This window comes from Sorex araneus, chromosome 1, assembly GCF_027595985.1.
Source record: "Sorex araneus isolate mSorAra2 chromosome 1, mSorAra2.pri, whole genome shotgun sequence".
Taxonomy (NCBI): Eukaryota; Metazoa; Chordata; class Mammalia; order Eulipotyphla; family Soricidae; genus Sorex; species Sorex araneus.
In genome coordinates this window covers 407,547,364-407,565,210 of record NC_073302.1, presented here as the reverse complement: position 1 = coordinate 407,565,210, position 17,847 = coordinate 407,547,364, and the positions used below count along the sequence as shown (strand labels likewise).

At 39.7% G+C, this 17,847-nt stretch overlaps 1 protein-coding gene across 2 annotated transcripts in view; it reads left to right on the top strand.

Moving 5' to 3' along the window:
• The window catches only part of PNPLA8 (patatin like phospholipase domain containing 8), a 48,878-nt gene that overhangs the window by 22,226 nt on the left and 8,805 nt on the right, over nucleotides 1-17,847 (top strand). For both annotated transcript variants that reach the window (XM_055141495.1, XM_004602093.2), the window contains exons 5-8: nucleotides 438-532; nucleotides 2,509-2,680; nucleotides 6,163-6,220; nucleotides 11,227-11,421. In XM_055141495.1, coding sequence (XP_054997470.1) covers nucleotides 438-532; nucleotides 2,509-2,680; nucleotides 6,163-6,220; nucleotides 11,227-11,421 — 520 coding nt within the window. The remainder of the gene's footprint in view (nucleotides 1-437; nucleotides 533-2,508; nucleotides 2,681-6,162; nucleotides 6,221-11,226; nucleotides 11,422-17,847) is intronic.

The window sequence follows — 17,847 nt, the reverse complement described above, 5'->3', positions numbered from 1 at the left end:
AGTGTGAGTATTTCAGGTTACGCAGTTTGGAAATTGGAGTTACGATGTTTAGCGTCAGAGGTAGGTAGGTCAGTGATTCCCTACTGGAAATGATTGTGCCCTTAGGAATGGTGATTGTGTCTCTCCAAATTAAAATCTCACCGTGATGTATCTATCTTTGCACTCTTTTTTAAATTTTTTTGTATCTTTGCACTCCTAAGAGAATACTAATATAAAAAATGTTTGTGCTGCCACAACAGATTCTTTACACCATTGTTTAGATACTGATTTTCAAGAGATCTTAAAATGCTAGACCAGTTTTTTTAGTGATGCTAATTTATTTCATTCTTTCATATTGTTAGCTTAATTCTGAAAATGCAATTTGTGGCATTATTTTATTCAATAACTGAATTTTCCTTGAAGCAGGATTTCTCATTTTGCTCTAATGTTCACTGCAGGGGTGTGGTCGCTCTTCAGACCCTGCGGAAATTAGTTGAACTTACTCAGAAGCCAGTTCATCAGCTCTTTGACTACATTTGTGGTGTCAGCACAGGTAATTGCATGGAAGCAGGGACTCGGGAGTGCATTAAGGAAAAGAACATTAAGCTCTTAGCTTACTAAGTCATGGTTCTGTGAAGTGAGTCTTGATGTTGTAAGTGATCCTTATGGTTTGCTTAATAAACCTAAAAAAATGTTGATTGGGCACAAGTTAAATATAAGTAGTTAAATATCAGAAGTTTTTCTTTTATGTTTTTTTTTTTCCTTTTTCTTTTTGGGTCACCCAGCAATGATGCTCAGGGATTACTCCTGGGTCTGCAGTTGAAATACTCCTGATGGTGCTCAGGGGACCATATGTGATGCTGGGGATTGAACCCAGGTCGGCCTCATGGGAAAGAAAAGCCCTACCCGCTGTCCTATTGCTCTGGCCCCAGGGGTGTGTGTGTGGCGGGGAGGGCCAGATGTGTGTGTCTGTCTGTGTCTCTGTGTGTGTATGTTTGTCTGTGTGTATGTCTGTGTGGGGCGGGGGGGGGGCGGGGGGGGGCGGGCGGGGCTCTGTGTTCAAGCAGTGCAGGAGCCAGAAGCCAGCCTGGCAGTGCTGTGCTGCTAGAGGCCTGGCAGTGCTGAGGGCCATTACTGCTGTGTGATCATTGAGGCTTCCAGTGCCACACTTGCGGGGGGGTGGGGGGGTGTCGCTACCAAGGCTACACCCCTCAGTGCTGGGGACAACTGGGCCTGCAGTGCCAGGGATGGAATTGGTCACCATGTGTATACAGGGCTTGTTTGGGCCAAAACACCTCACCTACTAGTACTATCTCTTTGGCCGCTGTCCTATTTCTTTTTTTTTTTTTCCAGAATAAGACATTCATTTATAGCAGTGTAATATAACAAAATATGTAAAATCCATTATGATGGAAATTTCCTGGGTTTTGTTTCCAGTCTCAGAGTTAGCACCTTGATGTTTTCCCCATCTCAGCCTCCCCAAACCACCTCTCTTCCTCCTTAGTTCATATTGATTAGCTGGGTCCACTAGGTGGCAGTGTGTCCTACCAGTTGGATATGTAATAAGCTATTTCAGATGACACCTTAGAAATCTATCTTCCTCCCTTTCTCCCTCCCTCCCTCCCTCTCTCCCTCCTTTCTTCCCTTCCTTCCTCCTTCCCTCCTTCTTTTCTTCCCCTTCCTCCCCTTCCTCCTCTTCCTTTTATCTTCCCTTCCTTCCCTTCCTCCCTCCTCACACCTGGGAATGCTCAGGGATACTCCTGGCTCTGCACTCCAGGATTACTCCTGGCAGTGCTGGGGGGGGCGGGGCATATGGCATGCTGGAGGTCGAACCCAGCTTGGCTGCGTGCAAGGCTCAGTACTATCCACTGTACTGTCGCTCTGCTCCCCCAAAATCTTCTTTAGTTGTGCTGGTTTCCAAGATCTATCTGAAGAAATAAATAAACTATCCAAAGTACAGTGTTCTCTAAGACTAACCTATTTAGGTTAGAAGAACATTGGTTACCTTAATTGTAATAAGGTAGTTTATAAAGCAGCACATATATTTATGTATTTTTAGTGATCATTGACTAGCACTTAATTAATCCTCATTGAAGCCTGTAAAACCCCCTCATATACATTATCCCTATACCAGAAATTGGCAAACTTTAGTTGCTAATATCTTTATTACATATATCAGAAAATTGGGACACTCAGAGGTTTAGTGTCGTAGTGGCCTAAGAGAAAAAGTAAAGTATCAAAGTAATTTTTTGTTTTTGTTTTGGGGCCACAACTGTTGGTGCTTGGAGACTCCCTAGAGACCTATAATGCTTGTTGGTTCCTCCCGCTGAGTGCCCTGTTGGCCCTCTGGAGACCATGTGGTGCGGGGCAGTGAGCCTGGGCCTTCCTGCATTCAGATCATGTCCTCTAGCCCATTGAGCTCTCTTCAGACCCCCTCCAAGGCTAAAGTTTTAACCAGATCTGTGAGTCAGAAGGTCTTGTGCGTAATGTATATAAGCACTGGTAAAAGCTAAAACTTTTTTCTTCCAGGTGCCATATTAGCGTTCATGCTGGGATTGTTTCATATGCCTCTGGATCAGTGTGAGGAACTTTATCGAAAATTAGGATCAGATGTGTTTTCACAGAATGTCATCGTTGGAACAGTCAAAATGAGTTGGAGCCATGCATTTTATGACAGTCAAACATGGGAAAATATCCTTAAGTAAGTTACAATGATTTAACGTTTTTCTTATGTAGGTAATACTTACATCATACAGCTTAACTGTGAGAAAATTTGAGGTACATTAGATTTCTGATCACTTTTAATATTTTGGTGAATCATTTTCTAGTCACTGCTTTCTTGGGCCGTTATGTGGGAGATTTTGTGTGGAAAATACATCTTTTCCCTTTTTTTATAGAGACCATAATAGCCCGTGTTTGCATCCTGTAATCTTTTTGCATCAGTAGATACTCTTGAAACATTTAATGATTTTTCAACATTTCCCCCATAATTTACAGACATCGTACCCACTTTTTAAAACTATAAGCAGAAAGAACAAATAAATTCAGCCACCATTTGATTATTCAGCACTGTAGACTTTGCAGTATCTTTCCATATACTTCTTTCCAGACTATTAAAATGTTCACGCACATTTCTGCAGTAGAAGTTATGTTGTAGTTATTTTACATTTTCTCATTTTTTCAGCTTTATGAAACCTCCTGGCAGTTTTGTTTGCTTTTGTTTGGGGGCCACACCTGGTGATGCTTAAAGGTTACTCCTGACTTGCACTTAGGAATTGCTCCTCGAGTTGTTTAGGGGACCATATGGGATGCTGGGGATAAAACCCAGGTTGGCTGTGTGCAAGGCAAGCGCCCTACCTGTTGTACTCTCTCTCCAGCCCCAACTCCTGGCACTTTTGATGTAGGTGTTAGATGTTGGGTTGGGGGGTTTTCAGCGGGGCTGCTCCCTGCAGTACACCTAGTGGTGCTTAGGGGCTACACCCAGTGGTGCTTAGGGGCTACCAGGCCCCTCCTGACAGTGCTCGCGGGTTTGAGTCGGGGCAGTCATTCTGTGCTGGAGACGAAATACAGAGTGTCACTCAGGCAAGCATGTACTCAGCCACTTAAACGACATATCTAGCCCTTGCCACATTTTTGAAGACTAGTGCATTTTACAGTGTAATGGTACCTTATTTTCATAACTACAAAAAGTTCAAAGCAACATAAATGTCCTCAGTTTTATGATCAGTGTTTATGAGGATTGATTCCAGTAGAATGACTTACATTTTTTGCTTTCATTTCTGTGGGTATTTTTGGTTGTTGCTTTTGTTTGGGGACCACAGCCACCGATGCTCAGGGTTTACTCCTGGCTGCGCTCTTAGGAGTTACTCCTGGCTATGCTCAGGGGACCATATGGGATGGAACCCACGTAGGCTGTATGCAAGGCAAACGTCCTACCCACTGTACTAGTAGCTCTGGCCCTATGCCTTCATGCTCATTTTATATTGAGCATCAGGGAATCAATATTCATATCTTTAAAATGTATGTGAGAAATGAGGACTGCATTTAGAAGACAATGAAAATAGTTTGCAATTTAATAGAACTAGAACAATATTAACATGGTGATGTACTTTTTTCCTAGAATTCGTTATGGATAACTAAGTAGTGTTCGGGAGATTCCTAGGGGTTGTGAGTGTACAAAGAATTCACCCTTCACAAAATTGGGATGATACTGCCTATGTAGTTTTCTGTCACATACTTCTCATAATTAGAAATATCCTGTGTCATTAGGTTTTCCAAGATTTTCTATGATACTTGCTTACTATCTTACTTTATGGATGTTTTTTTTAAACAACTTTCCTGCTGGAAAGGAGGATATGCCACATGTTTTCAGAATTCAAGTTAACTTTATTTGTTTTGTTTTGTTTTGCTTTTTGGGTCACACCCGGCAATGCATAGGGGTTACTCCTGGCTCTGCACTCAGGTGCACCACCAATTACTCCTGGTGGTGCTTAGGAGACCATATGGGATGCTGGGAATCGAACCTGGGTCGGCCGCGTACAAGGCGAATGGCCTACCTGTTGTGCTATCGCTCCAGCCCCAAGAATTCAAGTTAACTTGAAATGAATATCTTACATTTCAACTTAAATCTATGATTATACCTGTAAGGTAAATTTCTAGTGTCAAGGTTGGGTTTTTTTTTTTTTTTCAGGGGATGGGGATCGGGGGATGTTATCACACCCAGTGATGCCCAGGACTTACTCTAGGCTCTGTACTCAGTGATCACTATGGGGCCCCAGGGGCCATACAGGGGTGCTACAGATCAAACCTGAATCGGCCACATGCAAGGCAAGCGCCCTCCCCGCTGTGCTATTGCTCCAGCCCCTTAAATCATTATTTTAATTATTGTGAACAACTTTATAAAAATAAAATAAAATCTAAAAAAAACAAATCATTATTCTTCAAAACAATTCTCCCATCTTAGTCTCCCCATAACATCAATTTGTATTTCCATTTCACAAAATAAAAATACCAAACATTCAATTTTTTTGGTTGGGTGAGGGAGGCCTCTGAGCAGTGCTCAGAGGGCCTCGGTGCCACTCCCAGCTATGCTCACCTGCCAGGGACCCAAGATGCGGTGGCCCCGAGATCACCAGGGCCACACTTGATGACACTCAAGGGTCCTCTGGTACTGTGCTGGGCAGTGCTTTGGAGACCATGCAGTGCCACACATTGAACTGGGGGTCCAAGCCCCTGACCCCTAAATATTTTCATTGTGGGGGGGTATGGGTCTGTGACCTCCTGACTCAGGTTGATGCTCAGGGCCGCATCTCCTGTTGGGGATTGAAGGTGGATCAGCTCCATGCAAGGCACGTGCCCTCCAACCTCTGCTGTCCCTCTGGCCCCTTACAACTTTAATGGAAGAGTCAAAATTACTGTCCGAGGACAATTTTAATAATGTTGCAGTTATTCTAATGCCAGCTTAGATGATTTAAAACACATTTTGGAGAACAACGTCGCACTCTGTTGCTGAAACAAGTTTAAAATCTAGATTTCTTAATCTGGTTTTTATATACATCTGTAACTAGTCTGAGCTTATTTCTGCAGTCTTGTCTCAACAGAACTCCTTTATTCTGCCAGAAAGGCCTTGGAAATATTTAATATGCCTCTGTTTCTTTATCCTATGTGTATCTTGATTTGAGTCTTGTCCCCTTGCCATCTTTTGCTGCCATTTTAAAGGTATCTTCATTCATCTATTCCAATTCCTATGTTGATTGTTAACCACCCTCCAGAACCATAGACACTTTTCAGGTTTTTTCTTTTAGCCACACCCAGCAGTACTTAGGGCTTACTTTTGCCTCCTCTGCACTCATAAATCACCCCTGACAGGCTCAGGGAACCATATTTGGTGCTGGGGATGGAATCTGGGCTTGCTGCATGCAAATCAAGTGCCTTACCTGCTATATTGCTATGGATCTGGTTCCTCAACTTTTAGATATTAACCAGAGTTTAATAGCTACATAATGTTTCATGTGCATTAATTGGATTGTGTCTCCTAGAAGAGATTCTCAGATTTCCTTTTGGTTCCTCTTAGCACTCTGACAAAGATTCCTTTGTAACAAGGCTGGAAAAAATGTGTATGTTCCCCGCTATTTTGGAGATAAAATAATTGTGATATGATTTATCTTTTCTCCTTTAATAAAGGGAGAGAATGGGATCCTCATTAATGATTGAAACAGCAAGAAACCCCACATGTCCCAAGGTAAGTTTAGAATCTCTTAAATCTAACATCTGTTTGGGGTTGTAGATATAGTACAGTGGGTAGGGAGCTTGCCTTATATGTGCGCTGCCCAGGTTCCATCCCTGGTATCTCACATGGCCCCAAGAGTACTGTCAGGCATAATTCATGAGGGCAGAACCAGGAATAGCTCCGGAGCATCGCAGGGTATGGCCCCCAAATGTAAAATAAATAAATAAATCTTACATCTAGTTGAAACTGAATGTCAGGTGAAAACACTTATTCTGAGGGCTTTTTAATAAGAGGAAACTTAAAAAAAATTCATTAAAGCACCGTGATTTACAAAGTTATTGATAGTTGAGTTTTAGACATACAGTGTTCCAGCACCAATCCTTCCACCAGTGTTAACGTTCCTCCTCCAAACTTCCCAGCTTCCCTCTCTTAATCCTCCCCCAGCCTGCTCTCTAGACAGGGACCTTTTTCGGTTCCGTTGTTGAAGTTTGGGTGTCTTGTTTTCAGTGTTTTTGACTCTCGTTTGGTAATTTAGCTCTGTCATTCCTTAACACCTCTGATGTGCCTGAATCCCCTTGGCACCTGTCCCCTGTTGCTTCTCATCTGTCTCTTCTCCCTCCTCCCCTTCCCTCTTTTTTCTTTCCTTCTCCTCTCTAAACTCTGGGGTCAAGGTTGATCTGGGCATCCCCCCTTTAAGCCACTGCATTTCCTCTTCCAGTTACTCTTAAATATCCCATATAAGTGATACCATCCTGTGTTTGTCCTTCTGACTGCATTTAACATGATAACTTCCAGTTCCATTTATATTGCTGCAAATTGCATGATTTTATCATTCCTTACAGCTGCGTGCTATACCATTGTGTATATATGCCACATCTTCATAATCGGCTAATCTGTCATTGGACATCTAGTTTGATTCCTGATCTCAGCTATTGTACTGAGAGTTGCAGTGAATAATGGTGTGCAGGTGTGCATATGTTCTTTTGGTTGAATGAATGTCCTGGGCATTGGTACCCAAAGATGGAATTGATGGGCCATATGGGAGCTCAATTATGAGTTTACTGAGAACCCTTCATACTTTTTCCATAGGGGTTGGACCAGACAGCATTATTCTCATCAGCAGTGCATAAGAGTTCTTTTTTCTTTTTTAACCACGTCCCCAGAGATTGAAAAGGGAACTTTTTTTAAAAAAAAGAATACTTAATAGATTGTGTTTATTTCTTATTTATTGTGAGGCTAGAGAATGTGATTATTAGAACTTTTCTATTACCAGGAAAGAAGTAGCAAAAGCTAAAACACAAGCAAACAAACAAAAAGCCATGAAAGGCCGGGACAAAAGATACGGAAGAATCCATTTCTCCCCATTCTTGGTAACCCGCCTCTACTCTCTAAAGGTTTTCACGGGGCATTGTCTCTTCCCTTGATTGTTTCTTGATGTACCACAAATAGGTGTGATTATCTTGTCTGTGTGTTTCCTCTTCTGACTTGGCTTTGGGTAGCATCACCCTTTCCAGTTCATCCAACTTATCACACAAAATTACCATACAAAGTAAGATTTCTTGTTTTCTAGTGACTGAAGAGCATTCCATGGTGATTATAAACCACAGATTTTCCACACATCTGGTCTGGACATGGGTTGTTTGGGCTTTTTTTTTTTTTCCCTTTTTGGGTCATACCCAGCGAATGCTCAGGGGTTACTCCTGACTCTGAACTCAGGAGTTAACTCCTGGCAGTGCTTGGAGTACCATTTGGCATGCCGGGGATTGAACCTGGGTTAGCCACTTACAAGGCAAACGATCTACCCACTGTACTATTGCTCCGGCTCCCTGTTTGAATTCTTGACTGTTGTAAATTGTGCAACAATGAACAAATGTGTGTGTATCTCCCTGGACTAGGGTCTTTATGTTCATGGTCTCGATGTTCTTCAGTTGAAACCTAGAAATACAATGTCAATGTCGAATCATATTTGTGCTTTCAGTTTTCTGAGAAATCTTTATGCTGTTTTTCAAAAAGCTGGGACCAATTTTCATTCAACAGTGTATGGGAGTGAAGATTCCTCTTGGAGTGCTGGGTTTGAGTATGACCTCTCTGTTTGAAACCCAGAGATCAGATTATTACTTCAGTTCTGTGTTCTTTCATAAAACTTGTTGTTAAGGAACAGACTTTATGTTCCTGGAATTTCATAGTTTTTGTTTATTTTTGGATAACAAGCATTAGCCATTTAAAAAAATCAAGTGCAGCTCCTTATGCTGTTTTTCAGCTCTTATATTTTCTTTCTTATATTTTTATATTTCTTATTTTGTCATTCATTCCTTTCTTATATATTAAGCACATGGAAAATGTGCCAACACTGTGCTAGGTTGTCAGGGCAGATTTCTGAGTAAACACATGCACATTTCGGCAAAGTAGGTAATATTAATCACACAAGTAAGGTATAGTTTTCCTCAAATTAGTGAATTGGAGCACAAAAGCAGTTTTCTACGAGCAGTAAAGGAAAACGAGGAAGGCTGCTCTAAGGAAGTGAGATTTGAGATGGCAATGTGAGGGCTGATGAGTTGGGACTTGCCTAAGAAGAAAACAGCCTGTGCAGGAGAAGTGGCTAAATACAGGGACTGGAAGGATTTCTGAAGAGGACAGCCTCAGGAGCCACACACAGTGGAATGAAACGGTCCAGATGCAAGCCAGCAGAGCCTGGAGACCTTGATGACGAGCAGCCTTAGCTCTTTCGGACGGGCACCTGGGCTGCATTCTCTACCTCTTGCTTGCTCCCCTGTGTCTTCCAGGACTTTTAGTTTGTTCTCATTGTCTCTTCAGTTTTTATTCATTGGTTGTTTGGTCACTCCTAGTTCGATGCTCAGGGATCACTCCTTGTGGGCATCATGGAACCGTCCCATATATTTAAGTGCCCTGCCCACTGTTCTGCCGCTCCAGTCCCATGTTCCCTTGTTTCTAAATCATGGGCTTGCCAAGTGTTAAATAAAAGAACAGAGCGGATGTGGGGTTATATTACCCGCCTCAGAAAGCAACCCACTAGTGATCACTGAGCAGCCACCCTTGTTTCCCCTCTCAGTCTGCCAACTGAAAAAATACCCTTCAAAGTTTTTGTTGTTTTTGTCTGGTGGGGGGCGGGGGGCACGCTTCTCAGTGCTCAGGGCTTTTTCTTGGCTCTGCACTCGGGAATCACTCCTGGTGGGCTTGGGAAACAGGTCACTGCATGCAAGGCAAGCACTCTAGCTGTTGTACTATGCTCCAGTTTCAGTTCTTTTTTGTATTTGTGTGTGGGGGTGGCGGTGGGGGTGGGGTATTGGGAACAGTTGGGCCTGTTCAACTATGCTCAGGGGCTGGCTATTCCTGGCTCTATGCTCAACTAATGGCTCCTGTCAGTGCTTGGGGGACCATGTGTAATACCTGGCGAGTTGAACCCAGGTTGGCTACATGCAAGGTAAGTGCCTTCACCCCTGAGCTATCTCTTTAACCCTAGAAGACCCTGTTGATTTTCAGTTTATGGGCAGTTCCAATCAACGGGGGCCAAGGAGCACACCTGGACCACTCACAGGAACTTGGAGGAAAGACCTGTGGCTTAAAAATTAAAATAAAACGTACCCCTGTTAGGGCACGAGAGAAAACCCTTCAACTTTTTCCTCTCACTACTTTTTAACCTTATTATTGCAGATATATCCAGCACAGCACATTTTACTTAAATCAGCTGACATCAGTAAATCTCATGACGAAGGTGATTGGCATTAGGTTTCTCCAGTTTAAAGTTACTTAGTTATTAATGTTAACTATCATCAGAATACCATGAGAATTTGTGTAATATCAATTTACAATTATGTAATGCTTTCAGGGAGCCTAAAAACAGACTGCTTTGTACTGGTGTTAGGAAAATGGTATGCTAACTCCTCTAAAAAAATATACTTTTTATTTGCTACTTTCATTGCCGCTGCATCAATTATTATATAAAGATCTAAAGATTTATGCTGTCTTGAATTATTAATTAATTCATAATCAAAGTCTTTTATTGTTGAAATTGATATTTGTTATTTCAAAAATTATGTATTTGCTTTTACGGGTCATATAGGGATTATCCCCACAGCAGAGCCTGGCAAGCTCCCTGTGGAGTATTTGATATGCCAGAAACAGTAATAAGTCTCACAATGGAGATGTTACTGGTGTCTGCTCGAGCAAATCGATGAGCAACGGGATGACAGTGATATAGTAATAGGGATTATGGCCATATTCGTGTGCTCAGGGATCATTCCTGCAGTGCTTGGAGACCATATGGGGCACCAAGGAACCAACTTGGGTCAGCCCTTTGGTGCAAAGCAAGTGCCCTACCCTCTGTACTATGTCTTCGACTCTTAATATATCTTTATATTGGACTAGAGCAATAGTACAGCAGATAGGGCACTTGCCTTACACACAGCCGACCCAGGTTCAATCCCTGGCATCTCACATGGTCCCCTGAGCAGCACCAGGAGTAATTCTTGGATTCTGAGCCGGGTGTTACTCCTGAGCACTGCTGGGTGAGGCCCCCAAACTAAAAATAATTAAATAAAAAATTATCCTTTATTGTTATAATCTGTTGCTCAAAACTGTCTTAAGCCAACTGTAGAGAGATGGTAAAGAAGACAAATCGCATGCCTTGCATATCGCCAACCCAGGTTTGACCCCTGGCACCCCAAATGGTCTCCCAAGCACACCAGGGCTGATCCCTGAGTACAGAACCAGGAGTAAGCATGAGCACTGTTGGGGTATGGCCCAGACACCAAAAAAAAAAAAAAAAAATTTAGAAAGCTGTCTTAATCTTGTATTTATTTTCCTATACAGAGTAATTTTTTTTTAAAGTCTTTGTTCTTCTTCTGTAACATTTAAGTTATGGTTATGTGTTTACATTTATCTTGATGGGTGGAATTGTAGATTTTTCATTCATATACTAAAAAATAAAATAATTTAATTTTTACAGATTCCAAATACTGCTGCCTTCAAAGGGTATTATTTACTTTTTAATTCACCAGGTAGCTGCAGTAAGTACCGTGGTGAACAGAGGAATAACTCCAAAAGCTTTTGTGTTCAGAAACTATGGCCATTTTCCTGGAGTCAACTCTCATTATATGGGAGGCTGTCAGTATAAGATGTGGCAGGCCATTCGAGCCTCATCTGCTGCACCGGGCTACTTTGCAGAGTATGCGTTGGGAAATGATCTGCACCAAGTAAGTTGACTCATGACTTATCTTTTACAATTTACGTCATAAAAAGTACAGAGAGATCAACTAAGGAGACTTCCTTATGTTTGCATACTGCAAAACATCAGTTATGCAAAATATTCTTGTTTTATGGAAGCTTATTTAGAAAAGTTTTATTCTATTTTATATACTGTGATTCCTAACCAATTGTGATAATTTTATTGTTTGCAAATGAGGTAGCAGTAGATTTTCCTAATGTGATAAATACCTAAAATGAAGCCTAATCATTGAAAATGCACAACCTAGTCAGTTTAATAGTTTTGAAAGAAAGCATAAAATAAAGCAGTAAGATTAAACACTCATTGTTTATGTATCTGACTTATATGGTACCTTACATGCATTATCTCATTTAAACACCCGCTACAGTATGAGATTATTGCTTTATGCTTAGCCATATTTGCTTACATTCACATGCGTGTATATACATCAGGGATTGAAACCAGGGCTTAACATGTGCAGGGCATGTACTCTACTGCTGAGCCACACCCCATGCCTGCCCCTTATTTATTTTTAATAAGAAATTGGAGTCTTAAAGCTCGTTACTGGATAAGAGCTGCAGATGTTAATGGTGGATTTTGTGATGCTTTATAATGTTATTAAATGTATTGACAAATTCTATATAAAGTTGAAAATCATTCCCAGTAGTTTATTCTTTTTCTCTTAATATAGTCATTTATTTGTCACAGGTTTTTTTTTTCCCCCTCACGTTTCCTCATTATAGGATAGCTAAACTCACAAATGTTAAAAAAAAAAATTAAGTGAAAGCTTTTGAACTAGTACCTCTCAGTATTTTTCATTTTAAGTTTTTGCTTTTAAAGTATTTATATTGGTTTGAGAGGTACACTTGGCAGTGTTCAGGGGTTACTCCTAGCTGGTGATCAAGTGATGGGGCGTGGTACTAGCAATTCAGATCAGGGTTGATGCCACCACAGTCACCAGGCAAATGTCTTGCCTCCTGTACTATCTTTTTGGCTCACACTTCGAAAGTTTTAAACATATGTCAGTTTGAGAAATTTTTTAACTTGTATTTCTGTTTGGATCACTTTTACTGATGGACCCATTTGTTGATGAATTTTGTATTTTTGGTTGAGGAATAATAACATGCTTAAAGTTTTTCATCTTTGGACCACACCGCTAGGTGCTTGGGGTTACTTTTGGTGAACCTTAGGGGGACCAGATGCTAGGGATCAAATCTGTCAGCTGCATGCAAAGCAAGTGCCTTATCTGCTGTATCTGTCTGGCTGCATATACTTTTTTTTTTTTTAAATGTGATACCCCATTTAAGATCAGTGAATTGATGGAATTAGTAATCTTTTCTCTCTGATCACTGAAGTGTGTATGCTCCATTTGATATTCAGATGCATGTTGAGAAAAAGACAAGTATTTATAACAAGGATTTTCAAGTATCATTTAAAAAGCTCATAAATCTATGAAAATTACACATTAATTGGTCATAATTTACAAGTGATAATAACCAAAACATCTTTGTCAGATTCTTTTGCTATATTTTCTGGTGGTAGCTTAGATATCTTTTAACATGTTCTGGTCAACTATTTCATTTCTTTTTAGAAGTAATATAGTAAGAGATTAAAATGGGGCTCCTTTCAGTCATTTCAAACTCTCTTTGTTCAATCAGTCTTTGTTAAAATAAATATGTGAGGCACTTTCCCTTCTAGCTTTTCTCATCTTTATTCCACACCCTCAGGACAGAAACTATTAGCTGAACTCTTTCCTTTTGAACTGATTTCAAGACTTACCAGTCAAAATAAATTAATTTATTTAATATGTAATTTGATGTTCTTAATTATTATTTGTCTATATTGGCAGTGTTCTCACATGTTATAAATGGAGAATTAATGTATTCAAAATGTATTAGTTAAGGTTATAACTAATAGCTTGAAGATAGTTTTCATGCTGCACAGTTGCAATTATGTCAAATATTAGGGAGAATCTGACATGATAAATTATTATATTTTGGCACCAAATATTCCTAGACATCAAACGAGGCCATCTCAGTTATTCATTTATTCTTTATCCAAGAGGAAGCCATTATAAGGTAGTTAAATTCTGTCCCATAGAGTACGTATAGCAGTCCTCCATGAGGGCTACCCCTTGCTAACTGTTTGAGAGGGTCATTCCTGGTCGTGCTTAGGGGACAAAACTATACTGGGAGTTGAACTTGAGGAACCTTGCAATGTCAGGGATCAAACCTTGGCCTTCTGTTGATCTCTCTGGCCCCTTGAGAAAAATATTCATAGGGGATTTTAAGTTTAGGCAAACCCCTGTAAGTATATATGTTCTGTGCTTGAAGAACAAATAGTATTTGTTTGGTTTGGGGCCAAATCTGGCTATGCTCAGGGCTTATTCCTTACTCTGCACTCAGGGATCACTTCTAGCAGGCTCGGGGGATCATATGGGGTGAGAGGGATCGAGCCCAGATTGACCACATGCAAGGCAAATGCTCTACCCACTGTACTATGTTTCCAGCCCCACAAATGAATTTTCTTTTCTTCTCAAAAGATACCGTCAAAGATTGATGATAATATCCTAAGGTATAAATGATCTTGATTAGTTTCACAAAGTTTCTTTCCAAACCTTCAGAAGATGCCAAGAAGTTTTCAATTATAACTCTTTAATTACTGTAGCTCTCTTATCCTGTTGTTTGAGTAATGATATTCAATTTAGTTCCAGTCTCATTTTTATTTTTATTTATTTATTTTGGGTGAGGGGTGCACACTCAGAGTTACTCAGGATTTTCTCCTGGTTCTGTTGTCATGGATCATTCCTGATGAGCACAGGGGATCATGTTGTGCCCAGGATCAAACCTGGGTCAGCTGCACACAAGGCAAGATCCTTACCTGCTGTACTATCTCCCTTGCCCCAGTCTAATTTTTAAAGTCTCCTCTGTCTTCTGTGATATATATATTTTTAGTTGAACTTCATCCTTTTCGGAACCAGATATAAATTATACATTCAAATTCTACTTCGGCAGCTACTGAAAGCTTGTTTATCTTTTTTTATTTTTAATTTTATTGAATCACTGTGAGTTTATCTTTAAGAGGTCAAGTAGATAGGATGTATTTCACTTCTCTCTCTCTCTTTTTTTTTTTTTTTTCTTTTTGGATCACACCCAGCAATGCACAGGGGATGCTCTTGGCTCTGAATTCAGGAATTACTCCTGGCAGTGCTCGGGAGAACATATGGGATGCTGAAAATTGAACCCCGATAAGCCACGTGCAAGGCAAATGCCCTATCAGCTGTGCTATCGCTCCAGCTCCCCATTTCACTTCTCTTTATAAAAGTATTCTGACAGTATTTGCACAACATGTTCTAGAAAGTTATATAGAGTGGGAAGTGTAAGGTGCTTCCAATCTTTTGCTTCTACCCCCACCCCTATCACCAGCCCCATTACCATATTTATCTGAAAGGGTCCTTCCATACTTTGTAAACATAATTATTCTCTTTTTAACAGCTTTACTGAGACGTATGTGAGATTTATGCACAATTAATAGACTATGTACTTGTTGATATATAATTTGATGAGTTTGAACATAAGCATTGCCTTTTTCATTTGTTTGGTTTGGAGGGTCGCACTTGCTCAGAGCTTACTCCTGGAAGGCTCGGGGACCATATGGGATGCCAGGGATCAACCCTGGGTTAACTGTGTACAAGGCCCTACCCACTGTGCCATTGCTCCAACCCCAACAATTGCCTTTCATCTTTTTCCACCTCTGCCTCCAAAATTAATGACTCATCTCCTCTCATGTAGAAAGAACCTGAAAAATTAGTTGGCACTAAACATTTTAATGACACATTCCAATATGTTATTTCTCTTGGACCTTATTTACATTTTCTAAGGTTATGTTCAAAACAGGAATTAATCAATCTGGGTGGGGTTACAATATTTCATATATATATATATATTTCAGACAATGTTTTTAGGGGGAAGAACCTGAGAGTACCTGCCAAATTGTGGCTGAGCCAGGACACAACTAATAAGTTTCATTATAGCAAAACAATAATGTAAAATTTTTCTCAGTGCCTCATTGTCTTTTCTGTAAAGGGTATAAAGATTTTTGATAAGAGCTGGTAAATTTGTGTTTTTTGAATCCTACCTCAACAAACTCAAATGAAGAAGCATATAAACAGTGATAGAATAAGATAATAAATAAAAGAACATATGTGCAGCATTAAATAGAGGTATCAAAGTTGTATTTACTTTATTAGGGTTGGCCTTACAAAGTCCTTTTCCACATAAGTTGTTATGTAAATAAAGAAGTTAGTTAAGATAGAAACAGGATAGAGAAGAAAGACTGGATAGTGAGTGATTGATTGCTTAAAGATTGTAGATTTCTGAGGCTGGAGTGATAGTACAGCAGCTAAGGCGCTTGCCCTGCATGTCGCTGACCTGGGTTCAATCTCTGGCATTCCATATGGTTGCTCGAGCTCCACTAGAGTTAACCCCTGAGCATCGCTGGGTGTGGCCCCAAACTAAACAAAATATATATTTCTGTCCTGGGTGTGAAAAGTGGGATAATGGTGATGGTTACAAAATATACTGAAGAAATGTTAAGCGATCAATTTTATATATGTGAGTAATGCATATATTTATACTTGCACATTAAAAAAATTTTAACCCCACCCCTGACCTCCCACTAAAGCTAATGTGAAACAATTAGCAGGCATTGACATTCAGTGACTATTTTGTAGGTTGTTTTCTTAATTTATGATTTAAAGTAATGTACGTGAAAAATAATATCTAATTTTTAGACTATTAAGTGCATGCACAATGAACACAAAAGTGCAATTCTGTGTTTACCTCCTAGAGATACATAGCAAATTATTCACATGATTCATTTTTTTAGGATTTCGTGTTCTGTTCTTTGGGATACGCCAGGGGATAATTCAGGGATACTTCTTAGTGCTTAGGAATTGCTCCTGGTGGTTCTCAGAGAACCATACAGTGCCTGAGGTTGAAGGCTCTCTGGGTCTTTCAAAATTGCACCTCAGTACTTCACCAATACTTGGTACATAGTAGATGAGTAACTGTGACTATGGGTACTTAAATGAGTGGACACACTACAGAATGCTATAGGTATGACTTTTAATCAGTAAATCTTAGACTTACTGATAGAAGAATCTCATTATAAACAAAGCTTAATAGATAGTATGTCTCACTACTGGACTAGAATAAGTACCAGAAATCAAAATTTGTATCCATCCATTTTTTTTTCTGGCAAGGAGGTAAAGGTTAAGAAAAAAGGATTTACTTTAAATTCATGGTTATTATTTAGAGCATAACTATTAGAAAACTGGAAATTTATTTATTTGGAGTTGATTTTCCAATTATAAATTTTTGCTAAGCCTTTTTTGCCTTTTTTACCCTCTGATCATCTTTTATAGACTTTTATAATAATGGTATTTTTCATTAAAAATATTTAGATGATTATTTGGGTAATGCAGCGGTATAATCTCAGGTAATATAGTTTAAGAAAAGTTAACTATTCTTAGGAGCAGAGAGCACAGGAGTTAAGACGTTTGCCTTTTATTTTGGCTGGTTCAAGTTTAATCCCTGGCACCTCATAACTGCCCCCCAAGCACCTTCAGGAGTGACCCCCTAAGCACCACTGTGTCCTGCCCAAGCCTCCCTCCCCCACAATGGAAAAAAAAGGTGGTAGTTATTTTGTTGGATTTGAAATATTTTATATTATCTCTGTTAGGGAATGAATGTTTTAATGTCCTGTTACTTGAAAATAAGGAAAAGGTTGAAAGGACTAAATTAAAATTTGTACATGAGAAGGTCTTTAGGAAATACTGCAGTTATTAGTACCGAAATTTGAGGAAACCAAGTGGATGCTTAGAAACTGACCAGTATAAATACCTAACCAATGAATGACTTCAACAGAAGCATAAAGATAGCTGAATTTTAAAGCAGTTTCTTTCAGCTGGTGAATGGATAAACAAAGTGTGATACATCTGAATAATGGAATATTCGCAGCAATATAAAGGAGAATTACTGACATTTGCAGTGAAGTGGATGGATCTCGAAGCATTATTCTAGGTGAAAATAACCAGACTTTAAAGATTCTACTATATAATTTCATTTATTTTGAAAACAAGAACTACCATGTGACCTTGGAAATGAAAGAATAGTTTTGGAAACTGCAAGCTTTGAAGAACTGTTTGTAAAGATGTGAAGCACACAGGATGGTATTAAAAAAAAAAAAACTCACCCCTTTTGTACATGTGATAGAGTCAGTGTGAGTCAGATGCTGGCTAATTTCTTTCATGAGCATTTCCTAAAAGTTCATAGGTGACAGCTCAATATCGGTCTTTAAAAGTCCATGAATTTTCCAAGGTAAATTGATACTAACAGATCTAGAAGAGTGTTTC